At 53.2% G+C, this 14,009-nt stretch overlaps 1 protein-coding gene across 4 annotated transcripts in view; it reads left to right on the top strand.

Annotated features, from left to right (window-relative positions):
* Positions 1 to 14,009, top strand: part of SNX9 (sorting nexin 9) — a 52,821-nt gene that overhangs the window by 23,387 nt on the left and 15,425 nt on the right. For all 4 annotated transcript variants that reach the window (XM_060205265.1, XM_060205266.1, XM_060205264.1 and 1 more), the window contains 7 exons: positions 642 to 716; positions 5,302 to 5,427; positions 7,207 to 7,372; positions 9,081 to 9,231; positions 12,459 to 12,543; positions 13,113 to 13,238; positions 13,336 to 13,453. In XM_060205265.1, coding sequence (XP_060061248.1) covers positions 642 to 716; positions 5,302 to 5,427; positions 7,207 to 7,372; positions 9,081 to 9,231; positions 12,459 to 12,543; positions 13,113 to 13,238; positions 13,336 to 13,453 — 847 coding nt within the window. The remainder of the gene's footprint in view (positions 1 to 641; positions 717 to 5,301; positions 5,428 to 7,206; positions 7,373 to 9,080; positions 9,232 to 12,458; positions 12,544 to 13,112; positions 13,239 to 13,335; positions 13,454 to 14,009) is intronic.

The following is a 14,009-nucleotide window of genomic DNA, read 5'->3' as shown; positions in this document are numbered from 1 at the left end:
GTTATTATTGTTGATGTCGTCGTTGTTGGATAGGACAAAGAGAAATGGAGAGAGGAGGGGAAGACAGAGAGGGGTAAAGAAAGACAGACACCTGCAGACCTGCTTCACCGCCTGTGAAGTGACTCCCCTGTAGGTGGGGAGCCGGGGGCTCGAACCGGGATCTTTCCGCTGGTCCTTGGACTTTGCGCCACGTGCGCTTAACCTGCTGCGCTACCGCCCGACTCCCCTGAGTTTTATTTCATGCTGACCTTTGCACCTAAAGAGATGAAGAGGCAGGAAGAAGGCTTCCAGAAAGATCCCCTGTCGCCCCCCCCCCCCCCAACGAGTCTGGTGTTCCCAAAAGGACTCACTGGGAATGGGAGGGACTGGGAAATAGCTCACCTGGTGAGGTCCTCATTTTGCCATGGGCTGGGCTGAGGTTCGAGCCCAGTACCCCATGGGAGCTCCAGAGCAATGGGCATTTATGGTGACTCCATCTCCCTCTCTCTGTCTCTCAAAAAGGAACAAAAACAGATAAAAAATTGACCTGGGGAGTGTTTTTCCTGCATACCCCTTTGCAAAAGCAAAATTTCTGAAGCTTTTGTGAGTCTAACCTTGTCCCTTTTTTTTTCTCTTTCTCTGCCTCTCTGAAATGCCTTCAGGACGTGGGTGGTGGCTGGCTGGAAGGCAGGAACAGCAGAGGGGAGCGAGGGCTGGTTCCCACCGACTATGTGGAGGTAAGAAGGACATAGGATGAGAGGGGCCAGTCTAAGGGGACATACTGGGGAACAGCAGCTGTCACTCACAGAAAGAAAAACAAAATCCCTCTGCAAACAGGATCATGTAGACATGGGAGCAAAGCTTCAAGAGCCAGGAGGACAGAGAACCGCCTCTGGACCCAGACTCCAAAGGCGACTTCACAGCCTCAGATTAAGTTCCTGCCGAGGTCACTGGTCCTTCTTCATCAGGCATCAGAGCCGCTGCTCTATGCTCAGGGAGGTGGCACACAGACATGAGGTCCCAAGTTCAACCCCCAGCTCAGCATAGGCTCAGGCCTCTCTTTTTCTCCTTAAATAAATAAATAAATATTTTTAAAGTCTTGATTTGGGCTGGGGAGACAGCATAATGGTTATGCACCAATCTTTTATGCCTGAGTCTCAGGTCCCAAATTCAATCCCCAGCCTACCATGAACCAGAGCTGGTTGGGAGGGAGGGATTTAGACTTGGGAAAACTTTAAAGCAAGTACTTTTTTTTTTTTTTTGCCTCCAGGGTTATTGCTGGGGTTTGGTGCCTGCACTACGAATCCACTGCTCCTGGAGGCCGTTTTCCCCATTTTGTTGCCCTTGTTATTTTTATTGTTGCCATTGCTGTTGTTGCTGGACAGGACAGAGAGAAATGGAGAGAGGAGGGGAAGACAGAGAGGGGGAGAGAAAAACACCTGCAGACCTGCTTCACCACCTGTGAAGTGACCCCCCTGTGGGGGGGAGCTGGGGCCTCAAACCCAGATCCTTGTGTTTCACGCCATGGGCGCTTAACCCACTGCACTACCTCCCAGCAGCTCCCTCTTTTTTTTTAAAGGAAGATCAGATTTTTCCTCTTCTTTAAACAATATGTATTAGCTAGAGACAGGTAGAGAGAAATTGAGAGGGGAGAAGTGATGGAGAAAGAAAGGGAGAGAGAGAGAGACACCTGTAACACTGCTTTCCCACTTGGGAAGCTTCCCCCTTGCAAGTGGGGGCTGGGGGCTTGAACCCAGCTCCTTGTGCATGGTAATGCGTGTGCTTAATCAGCTCCACCACCACCCGGCCTCTTCTCTGCTTTCACATCGCCAAGTAGCTGCTGTCTGCAGTGCCATTTATCGTAGAATTGCTTCACAAAATTGGATCCATACCTATATATGATGGCGTGTTTACTGGAGAGAACTAGAGCCTCACTCTGGCGACTGCATGGCTGGTGCAGATCACAGAGGTGCTGTGCACAGCCGCCTCTCCTGGATTTAGGTTCCGACTGACAGCTGCCAACAGCTCGAAAGTGACAAGTGCAGGAGAGTGTCAAACCCTGACAAACAGCCACAGCCACTGGGCGCCCTCTGCTGGCCACCCCAGTTCACTGCATGTCTGGCACTGGGGCAGCTTCTCTCCTTGAAGAGAGAGAAACCAGGGCTGCCTGGTGCCCTGGGCGTGGGACCTGCCAGGGCGGAGGGCAGAGGGCCCTGTGGAAGGGGGCACCCCTGGGTGTTTACGGAGGGGGTCATGGTCAGGGCGCTTACTTAGCACGGTTACAGGGTGGGAGATATCTGACTCATAACGTGACTCCAGGGGTCGAACCCAGAGCCTTAGGACACAGCGCACCACTGAGTGGCCTCCTTGTCTCACTATCCCATTACTTACTATTATTATTGTTGTTGTTATTTTTTCTTGGATCCCTGCTCAGCTCTGGTGGATGGTGGTGATGGGGGTTGAACCTGGGGCCTCAGGGCCTCAGGCAAGGAAGTCTGTTGCATGAACTACCGCACTATCTCCCAAGCCCCCATCCTTTTTTATTTTTTTTTATTATTTTTTTAATATTTATTTTATTTATTTTTTCCCTTTTGTTGCCCTTGTTGTTGTTTTATTGTTGTAGTTATTATTGTCGTTGTTGGATAGGACAGAGAGAAATGGAGAGAGGAGGGGAAGACAGAGAGGGGGAGAGAAAGACAGACACCTGCAGACCTGCTTCACCGCCTGTGAAGCGACTCTCCTGCAGGTGGGGAGCCGGGGTTCAAACCGGGATCCTTATGCCGGTCTTTGTGCTTTGCGCCACCTGCGCTTAGCCCGCTGCACTATAGCCTGACTCCCCCTTTGTTGTTTTTGATGGGGTTAGGGGGGCAAGGAGAAGACACACAGAGAGAAAGGCGACCCGCTCACGCTCTGTAGTGTAGTCCAGGGTTCAGACTCCGGGCCTCCCAGTAGCAAGGTAAGCTGTCTCCCAGCCTCTGCATGGAGCTTCATTTATCTATTTAAATTTTTTAAAAGATTTTATTTATTTATTAATGAGGAAGATAGGAGGAGAGAGAAGGAACCAGACATCACTTTGGCACATGTGCTGCCGGGGATCAAACTCAGGACCTCATGCTTGAGAGTCCAAAGCTTTATCACTGCACTACTGCCCGGACCACTATCTATTTAAATTTTTTAAAAATATCTTTATTTATGGGATAGAGAGAGCCAGACATCCAGAGGGAAGGGGAGACAGAGAGAAAGAGAAACATCTGCAGTCCTGCTTCACCACTCGAGAAGCTTCCCCCCTGCAGGTGGGACTAGGGGCTTGAACCCAGGACCATGCATACTGTAATGTGTGCACTTAATCAGGTGCACCACCACCTGGCCCCGATTTATTATTATTATTTTAATTTTTTAAAATATTTTCCTTTTTTTGCCCTTGTTGTTTGTTGTTGTTGTTGTTGATGTCGTCATTGTTGGATAGGACAGCGAGAAATGGAGAGAGGAGAGGAAGATGGGGGGGAGAGAAAGACAGACACCTGCAGACCTGCTTCACTGCTTGTGAAGCGACTCCCCTGCAGGTGGGGACCTGGGGACTTGAACCGGATCATTACACTGGTCCTTGCGCTTTGTGCCATGTGCGCTTAACCCGCTATGCTACCTACCGCCTGACTCCCCAATTTATTATTTTTAATGATCTATTTATTGGATAGAGACAGCCAGAAATCGAGAGGTTAGGGGGAGATAGAGAGGGAGCAAGACAGAGAGACCCCTGCAGCCCTGCTTCACTACTTGCAAAGCTTCTCCCCTGCAGGTGGGGACCAGGGGCTCAAGCCAGGTCCTTGCACACTGTAACACGTGCGCTCCACCAGGTGCGCCACCACCCTGCCCCTAAGCCTTATTTGTTTATTCATTTATTTTTATTGCCATGAGGGTTATCACTGGGACGTGGTGCATACACTGCAAATCCACCCTTCTTGGTGGCCATCCCTCCCCCCACCCACTTTTTTCCCCTTCTGTTATGTACTAGAGAGTTAGAGAGGAGACAGGGAGATGGAGAGGGAGAGAGACAGAGAGACAACTGCAGACCTGCTTCACCACTCATGAAGATTTCCCCTGGCAGGTGGGGATGAGGGACTTGAACCCAGGTCCTTGCGCTTAGTGATGTGTACGCTCAGCCTGGTGTGCCACCACCAGCCCCCCCCCCCATAAAGCTCATAAGGGCTCCCAGTCCCCCTCCCTCACTGCCAGGCCACACCCCTGTTGGCTTTTCTGTCGGGTTCAGCTTTGCCCCTGTGTAGCCAGGATCCTAAGGACCAGCAAGGTGCGCGCGGCCTGAGGGGGGAGTAGAGGATGCTGTGGAGCTGTGGAGCTGTGGTGGGAGAAGACGTCCTATTGAGGCTTAGCTTTGGAGACTAGAGAACCTTTCCCACTATGAGGGTTCTCAGAGCCAGGGAGGAGCACATGGTAGAGCACATGCCCTGCTGTGTGTGAGACTCTGGCTTCCAGCCACAGCACCACAGAGTGGCACCATAGACAGTAACAAGGGGCTCCGTGGATGGTGGGCAGGGCTGTGGGGTCTCTCCTCTCTCAGCACCATGCACAGCACCCAGGGAGCCCCATGGAGGGTGTGGCAGGGCTGTAGGGTCTCTCCTCTCTCAGCACCAGGCACAGCACCCAGGGAGCCCCATGGAGGGTGGGCAGGGCTGTGGGGTCTCTCCTCTCTCAGCACCATGCACAACACCCAGGGAGTGCCATGGAGGGTGGGTAGGGATGTGGGGTCTCTCCTCTCTCAGCACCATGCACAACACCCAGGGAGCGCCATGGAGGGTGGGCAGGGCTGTGGGGTCTCTCCTCTCTCAAATAAATATACAATGAATAGGAGATTGGGGGCCAGGTGGTGGCATACCAGGTTGAACTTACATAGCACAAAGCACAAGAATCTGCTCAAGGATCCCAGTTTGAGCCTCCGGCTCCCTGCCTGCAGGGGGTCATTTCACAAACATGTGGCAGGTCTGCAGGTGTCTATCTTTCTCTCTCCCTCTCTATCTTCCCCTTCTCTCTCAATTTCTATATCCTATCCCCCCAAAAAACAATATCTAAGAAATAGCTCCAGGAGCAGTAGGTTCATGGTGCAGGCACCCAGCCCCAGCAGTAACCCCAGAGGCAAAAGAAAGAATAGATCAATCAGTGAGTCTGCTCAGTGGCATCACACGTGCTCAAGTGCTCAGGTTCGTTCCCCAGATTTGCACACCAGAAGGACACTGCATCTGGAGGCCCCTAGGAGCTCAGTACTGACTCTCCCACGGGGGCTTAAACGTGCTTCTCCCCTGCTTTCAGATTCTGCCTGGTGACGGGAAGGACCAGTTCTCCTGTGGGAACTCGGTGGCCGACCAGGCCTTCCTGGACTCCCTCTCGGCGAGCACAGCCCAGGCTAACTCATCAGCTGCCAACAGCAACAACCAGGTGAGCCTCCCTCCCTTGGCAACATCCTGAGACTCTAGCTGAGACCGGGACCGGGGCTGGGGCCGGGGCCAGGGCCAGGGGTGGGTTCCGGGGCCTGTGCCGGGCCTGCGTTCCTGGGCCAGGTGAACTCAGTTGGCCTCTTGTGCCCACCTGTTTGAATGCTGGCTGTGAGTGACAAGGCTCGGGGAGAGCTGGTTTTCATGGCCGCTGGGGAGCTTGCCTCTACAGACTTCCTGCCCTCGTGAGGCAGAGAGAGAGAGGTCACAGGCATCGCACAGTCACTGCAGGCAGCCTGCTGGGGTTATTATAAATATATTTTATTTATATGTTTGATTTTAATGGGAAAGAGAGAAAGAGATAAAGATACAGAGAGACCACAGCCCTGCTCAGCTCTGGCTGATGGTGGTGCTGGGGATTGAACTTGGGCCCTCAGAGCCTCAGGCATGAGAGGAATTTGCAGAACCATTATGCTGTCTCCTTCTCCTTTACTTCCTCTTTTTTATTTTATTTACTGTATTACATATATATATAGAGAGAGGGGGGGAGGAGGGAAAGAGAAAGAGAGATACAGAAAGGGAGACCAGAGCCCTGCCCAACTCTACCTGATGGTGGTGCTGGGGATTGAACCTGGGGAATCAGAGCCTTAGGCAGCTAACAGACTCATTCTCTAGTGTGAGGGAATGCGGGGAGGGTGCAGGGACCCAGCTTCAAGCCCCCACTCCCTTCCTGCAGGGGGAAAGTGCCGTAAGCAATGAAGCATGTTTACAAGTCTCCCCCCCCCTATCTCCCCCGACCCTCTCTGTTTTTCTATCTAAAAATGAACAAAATAAATGTTAAAAAAGAAAAGGGAACGGAATCTTTAAAATGAAGGAAGAAGTAAGTGCGGTGCAATGTTTTTATGTCACTGTAGAGACCATAAGAGTGCTGAGGAGACAGCATGATGGTTCTGCAGAAGATACTCCTGCCTCAGACTGCCAGGTTCCAAGTTCGATCCTCAGTGCCACCATCAGCCAGAGCTGAGCAGGGCTCTGGTTGAAACAAAACAAACAAATCAGAAAGAAGGGAAGGAGGAAGGAAAGGAGAGGGGTGGAGGATGTGGGGCAAAGTGGTTTTGCACCTGATTGAGAGCACACATTACAGTGCTCAAGGGCCAGAGTTCAAGCCCCCAACCCCCACCTGCAGGGAGGAAAGTTCATGGGTGGTGAAGCAGGGCTGCAGGTCTCTCTCCCTCTCTCCCTCTCCCTCATTTAACAGTTTGTCTCTATCCAAAATAAATTAATAATATTACATTAAAAAAGAAAGAAAGAAAAGAAAAGAAAAGGAAGGGAGGAAGGAAGGGAGGGAGGGAGGGAACAGCAGTTCGCTCACCTGGAGTGCACCCTTTGCCAAGCACAAGGACCGGGAACCCAACCCCAGGCACCACGTGGGAGCATCATGCACAGCACCAGGGGAAGCTCCCTTTCTCACTCTCACTGTCTGAAATTAAATGAAATAAACTCTCTAGAAGGCGTGGAATCACACAGACTTATGTAAAGCTCTGGGAAGAAGGAAGGGAGGCAGGGAGGGAGGATACAGTTGTTATTTTGGAATTCTTCATGGAAGCAGAGACTCTGGGGGCTGGTGTGAGCCAGGGGGATGAGTGGGAGGGGTTACTCGTGACCTTCCTGCACAGACAAGGCCACAAAGCTAGACCCTGCTCACGTGAAGCCCCTCTGACTCAGGTTCAGAACCCTCTTCTCCCCCGGTTTCTGTCTCCGTCTTTCTGTCCCCTCACCACAGGTCGGTGGCAGCAGTGATGCCTGGTCAGCATGGGGGTCCAGCAAGCCTGGGAACTGGGATGCCGCAGATGGCTGGGGGGGCAAGCCTGAGGGGGCCGCGGCCCAGAGGAGCACGGCCAACAACTGGGATGCCGCTTTTGGACACCCGCAGGCCTACCAGGGGCCAGGTAAGGAGGGGTAGGGGCAGGGGTGGCCCCAGAAGTGACCAACGCCAAGTGACAGAGACCTGGGTCAGAGCTGCTGTGCTGAGAGAGGAGAGACCCCACAGCCCTGCCCACCCTCCATGGCGCTCCCTGGGTGCTGTGCCTGGTGCTGAGAGAGGAGAGACCCCACAGCCCTGCCCACCCTCCATGGCGCTCCCTGGGTGCTGTGCCTGGTGCTGAGAGAGGAGAGACCCCACAGCCCTGCCCACCCTCCATGGCGCTCCCTGGGTGCTGTGCCTGGTGCTGAGAGAGGAAAGACCCCACAGCCCTGCCCACCCTCCATGGGCTCCCTGGGTGCTGTGCAGGGTGCTGAGAGAGGAGAGACCCCACAGCCCTGCCCACCCTCCCTTGGGCTCCCTGGGTGCTGTGCATGGTGCTGAGAAAGGAGAGACCCCACAGCCCTGCCCACCCTCCATGGGGCTCCCTGGGTGCTGTGCCTGGTGCTGAGAGAGGAGAGACCCCACAGCCCTGCCCACCCTCCATGGGGCTCCCTGGGTGCTGTCCATGGTGCTGAGAGAGGAGACACCCCACAGCCCTGCCCACCCTGCATGGGCTCCCTGGGTGCTGTGCCTGGTGCTGAGAGAGGAGAGACCCCACAGCCCTGCCCACCCTCCATGGGCTCCCTGGGTGCTGTGCCTGGTGCTGAGAGAGGAGAGACCCCACAGCCCTGCCCACCCTCCATGGGCTCCCTGGGTGCTGTGCATGGTGCTGAGAGAGGAGAGAGCCTCCCAGCCATGGAAAGGGTTTATGAACTTCTTTTCTGACTTTTAAAAAATTATTTATTTATTCATGAGAAAGACAGGAGGAGAGAGAAAGAACCAGACATCACTCTGGTACATGTGCTGCCAGTGATCGAACTCAGGACCTCATGCTTGAGAGTCCGATGCTTTATCCACTGCACCACCTCCCAGACCACATCTTTTCTAATTTTTGACCTGCGACCTCAGGTTGCAAACCCTGTGATAATATCACCATGGACCAGGAATACTGTCTGGGAAGACGGTGTCAGAGTTGAAGGTAGAACTAGGAAGCTGTATTAGGGCAGAGAGTTGCCTGCAAACTTGAAGATACATACATGCAGTTACCTGTTTACCCTATCAGTCTGACCCAGGGCCCAGATCTATTCCTATTCAGCACAGGAGCCTGTGTGCCCTCTGAGTCCCTGTCAGTCTGAGCCCACAGTCCCTGGTCACAGCTGGGAACATTCTAGGCTGCAGTCATTTCAGGACCCGTCTTCCTTGAGCGGCAGAGTAGGCTGACCCAGCTTCCCTTCAGAGAGTGGAGCCGTCTCTACCATTGCTGGTTCATAGTGAGAGCAAAGTCCTGAAGAAGCCCACAAAAGGGCTGATAATGACGTTCCCAGTGGGTGAGACCAGTGGTGGTGGAGAGAAGGATTTGTCCGAGGTCTAGGCCCTATTACCTATAAGGGAATCTAAGGATTCCCTTCCCCTCAGCCTCCTTCTTCCTGGGTCTGGGTTCCGTCCTGTCTCTTAAAAAAAGAGGAGAGACGCCTCCACCCAGGGAGCTGCCCCAGTGTGTCTGTGGTGCTGCCATGTGGTGCTGGGACCTCAGTGTAGGGCCTTGTGGGTGGTGAGGTGGAGCACTATGGCTGACCCTCGTGTGTGTGTGTGTGTGTGTGTGTGTGTGTGTGTGTGTGTGTGTGTGTCCACAGCCACCGGCGACGATGACGACTGGGACGAGGACTGGGATGACCCCAAGTCATCCTCCCCCTACTTCAAGGACCCGGAGGCAGCCGAGGGGGGCGGTGCCTCCCGGGGAAACAGCCGGGCTGGCACGTCCTCCATGAAGCTCCCGCTGAACAAGTAGGTTCCGGAGTGGGGCACCGGGGCTGCATGGGAGGGGGGGTCAGCCACCCTCTCTTCATCTCGGGGTGCAATTAAGTCACAGGTGTTTGGACCCTTGTCCGAAAGTTTATGTGTAACTTGTTTTTTTTTCTTCTAAGTGAAATACTGGCTTTGTCTCAGGGCCAGGTGGTGGTGCACCTGGTAGAGCACACGTGTTACCATGCACAAGGACCCGGGTTCGAGCCCCCAGTCCCCGTCTGCAAGGGGAAGCTTCACAAGACACCCCATTCTTCCCTTTTTTGGAAGAAAAAAAAATTTTTTTTTGATATTTATTTATTTCCTTTTGTTGCCCTTGTTTTGTTGTTGTGGTTTATTATTATTGTTGATGATGCCGTTGTTGGATAGGACAGAGAGACATGGAGAGAGGAAAGGAAGACAGAGAGGGGGAGAGAGAGACAGACACCTGCAGACCTGCTTCACCGCCTGTGAAGCGACTCCCCTGCAGGTGGGGAGCTGGGGGCTCGAACCGGGATCCTTATGTCTGTCCTTGTGCTTTGCGCCATGTGTGCTACTGCCAGACTTCCGGAAGAAAATTTTTAAACATCTTCTTTATTCTTGGGCAGAGACAAAGAAAAATTAAGAGAGACATGTTACAATGTACAAGGACCTGGGTTCGAGCCCGCAGCCCCCACCTGCAGGGGGGAAAGTTTTGCAAGAGGTAAAGCAGGAGGGGGGCGGTAGCGCAGCGGGTTAAACACAGGTTGGGCAAAGCGCAAGGACAGCAGTAAGGATCCCAGTTCGAGCCCCCAGCTCCCCACCTGCAGGGGAGTCGCTTCACAGGCGGTGAAGCAGGTCTGCAGGTGTCTGTCTTTCTCTCCCCCTCTCTGTCTTCCCCTCCTCTCTCCATTTCTCTCTGTCCTATCCAACAATGATGGCAACAATAATAACTACAACAATAAAACAACAAGGGCAACAAAAGGGAATAAATAAATAAAAATAAATGTAAAGCAGGGCTGCAGGTGTCTCACTGTCTTGCTCCCTCTCTGTGACCCTCCTCCCTCTGGGTTTATGGCTGTCTCTATCCAATAAATAAAGATAATAAAAGTTAAAAAGAGAGAGAGAGACGCCCAAGCCCCACTCCCTCTACACACACAGGTGGGGACCAGGGGCTTGAACCCAGGTCCTTGTGCATGGCAACATTTGTGCTCTACCCAGACCCCCAGTTTCGGCCTCACCTAGTAGTGGTGTGAGTCCCACGTGCAGGGGGAAAGCTTCACAAGTGGTGAAGCAGGGCTGCGGGTGTCTCTCTGTCTCTCTCCCTCACTGTCTCCTCCTTCCCTTGACTCTATCCAGTAATAAATAAAATAAAATCAAAAAATAGAAAATTAAAAGGAAAAGTTTTCAAACAAAAAGAGAAATAAAGAGAGAGAGAGATGCCTGCAGACCTGCCTCACTACTTGTGAAGCTTCCCCCTTGCAGGTGGGAGTAAGGGATTGGGGTGGGGCTTGAACCCGAGTCCTTGTGCGTGGTGATGTGTGTGTTCAACCAGATGTGCTGTTTGTTGCCTGACCCAGCCACTCATTCTTGACTGCGTCTTATTTCTTAAAGTCAAATGTCTTTGTTATTTCATTAGTGACTTAATATGGGTTTACAAAATTAAAAGATAAGGGGGCCGGGTAGTGGCGCACCTGGTTGAGCGCACGTTACAGTGCACAAGGACCCAGGTTTGAGCCCCACAAATGGTGAAGCAGGGCTGCAGGTGTCTGTCTCTCTGTCTCTCTCCCTCCGTCACCCCCTTCGCTCTCAATTTCTTGTTGTGTCTATCCAACAAATAAATAAAGATAATAAAAAAGCTAAAAATAATTAAATGATGACAGGGGTATAATTCTACACTGTTCCCGCCAGCAGAGGTCTGTCCTCACTTCCTCCACTGGAAACCGCAACAAAGGTCACAGATATGGGTTGGCTGTGATTTCTGTATATAGATTTGCCCCTTTTTTCTATGGTCCTGTCTTCTTTTCCTAAGTCACACTTACACCTGTTGTTACTACTTCCAAATGTCTTTCCTTTTTTCTCTCTGGGTCCTGATGGAATTGGAGTTAAGAGCCCTCTGGTCATCTTCTCCCTATCACTTCTCCCCCCCGGGAGTATGGACCAAAGATCTTTTCGGGGTGCATAAAGTGGGAGTTCTGGCTTCTGTAGTTGCTTCTGTACTGGACATGGATGTTGGCAGGTGGATCCACACCCCCAATCTGTCTCTGTCTGTCCCTAGTGGGTCAGGGCTCTGGGGAGGGGAGGCTCCAGGACAGATTGGTGAGGTCATCTGCCCAAGGAAGTCAGGATGGAATCATAGTAGCATCTGCAACTTGGGGCTGAAAGGCAGTAAGAAATAAAGCAGGACAAATTGATTTATAAACAGGAGTCAAAAAGTAGCAATAGAGCAGCTGAAACCAGGGGTCTTCATGTAGGAAGAAGCTAGGAAGCCTATTTTACGTATATTCCAAGGGGCTTATGACTTCAGTAATTTTTCCCTAAGCCTGACAGCTAACATGCAGGTGGGCTAAAATATTATCTGGGAAGATGGTGTCAGAGTTGAGAATAAGGCTGGAAATCTAGATGAGGGCAGAGAGTAGCTCCCAAACTTGAAGAGAATTTCCTTTTTAAAGATTGATTTGAAGGCAGAGGGTAGATAGCATATGGTTGTACAAATGAACTCTCATGCCTGAGGCTCCAAAGTCCCAGGTTCAGTCTCCCACACCATTGTAAACCAGAGCTGAACAGTGCTCTGGTAACAAACAAGTGAACAAACAAACAAAGATTGAGAGAGAGAGAGAGCCAGAGCATCCCTCCGGCACTTGCGATGCTGGGGACCTCACTCAGGACCTCACTCTTGAGAGCCCAGCACTCAGGCCGTCAGTGAGTCACTCATCACTCATGCCACCGCTCCCCCAGGCTCATGCAGCAGCCCTTCCCTTCACACTACTGAGGTGCCAAGTGCTTCACCCCAACTCTGAGGCAGAGAGAGAGAGAGTGTGTGAAAGTGAGAGCCCTCAGCCTCACGCCTCCAGTACCCCCCACCCAGGTCCCTAGCAGGAATCCTTGGCCAGCACCTGGCCACCTGAGTCCCTTCAGATCACTTACCTGGTCCCCGGTTTCCAGCTCACTCTGAGGACACTCAGTCCCCACCCCTTTCCCCCTGAGGGATTCTGGGGAGACTCAGGGTTGCTGCCTGTCCTCATGCACAGATTCCCCGGATTCACCAAGCCCGGCATGGAGCAGTACCTGCTGGCCAAGCAGCTGGCCAAGCCCCGGGAGAAGATCCCCATCGTCGTGAGTCTCTCTCTCTCTCTCTCTCTCTCTCTCGGTCCTGCAGCCCTTCTCAATATAAGACTCCAGTTTCCCCCATGGCTTGGGGTGGCCCGTGTGATCCCCCCCCCCAAGAACTGGTGTCATGACTGATGTTCAGAGAGAACCCAGGGGAGTCAGCCCACCCATCCTGCCACTGTCCAGATGTCCCAGATGTTTTTTGTCCCCTAGACTGTGGGTACTAGAGTCTCAGCCAGGCCCCGGGGAGAAGAGTCTGTGCCCGTTCTGTCATGGGCAGCCTCTCAGTTGTCTGGGCCGTGCCCCTACCAACCCTGTCTCTGCCAGGCTGCCATCAAATATTTAGGCCTCTGTCCTGCCAGGGGACAGGCGTGCTCTCGGGTACTTGGTGTTTCCACCGTGCCAGGGGCATGAGAAGTCTTCCGAGCAGAGAGCCAGCTGGCAGGCCAGCACCGAGCTTGAGCCCAGCCACCACTGCCCTGGAGGAAGATGGTGTGCTGTGGTCTCTCCGTCTCTTGTCTCATTCTCTCTCTGCCTCACTCTCTCTCCCCACCCGTCTCTCCCGCGCATTACAGGTGGGTGACTACGGGCCCATGTGGGTGTACCCCACGTCCACGTTCGACTGTGTGGTGGCGGACCCCAAGAAGGGCTCCAAGATGTACGGTCTGAAGAGCTACATCGAGTACCAGCTGACGCCCACGGTGAGTGCCTGCCTGCGGCCGGCCACCTGCCCTCCTACCCCCTCCCCCCGCCCGCTGGGCTCACACCCCACCCGCCATCTCCTCCCTCGCCCCCCAGAACACCGACCGCTCCGTGAACCACAGGTACAAGCACTTCGACTGGCTGTACGAGCGCCTGCTGGTGAAGTTCGGCTCGGCCATCCCCATCCCGTCCCTGCCGGACAAGCAGGTCACAGGTGAGCACGCGGGGCCGGGGAACTCAAGCTTCGGGGCCCCTGCACTCCGTGGGCCGAGAGACGAGAGACGGGACACCCCGAGGCTCTAGTGCAGGAAGCAGCATTTGTACCCCCACAACACTGAGCCCTGACCACAGCGGGAGGGCCTCTTCTTTTTTTTTTTTTTAAATCAGCAGTTTTTTAAAAATATTTATTTCCTCTTTGTTGCCCTTGTTTTTATTGTTGTTGTAGTTATTACTGTTGTTGTTATTGATGTCATTGTTGGAAAGGACAGAGAGAAACGGAGAGAGGTGGGGAAGACAGAGGGGGAGAGAAAGACAGACACCTGCAGACCTGCTTCACCGCCTGTGAAGCGACTCCCCTGCAGGTGGGGAGCCGGGGCTGGAACCGGGATCCTTACACCGCCTTTGCGCTTCGTGCCAAGTCCGCTTAAGCCATGTGTCACCGCCCAGCCCCCAGATCCTATTTATTCCTTAAAGAGGAACAGAGCCTCCCTCTGGCAGGTGTGATGCCGGAGATCGAACTCAGGACCTGGGGCCTGAGAGTCCAGCGTTGT

Source organism: Erinaceus europaeus, chromosome 13 (assembly GCF_950295315.1).
Source record: "Erinaceus europaeus chromosome 13, mEriEur2.1, whole genome shotgun sequence".
Lineage (NCBI taxonomy): Eukaryota > Metazoa > Chordata > Mammalia > Eulipotyphla > Erinaceidae > Erinaceus > Erinaceus europaeus.
Note: the sequence above shows the minus strand (reverse complement) of the source record. Positions and strands in the feature narration are given on the sequence as shown.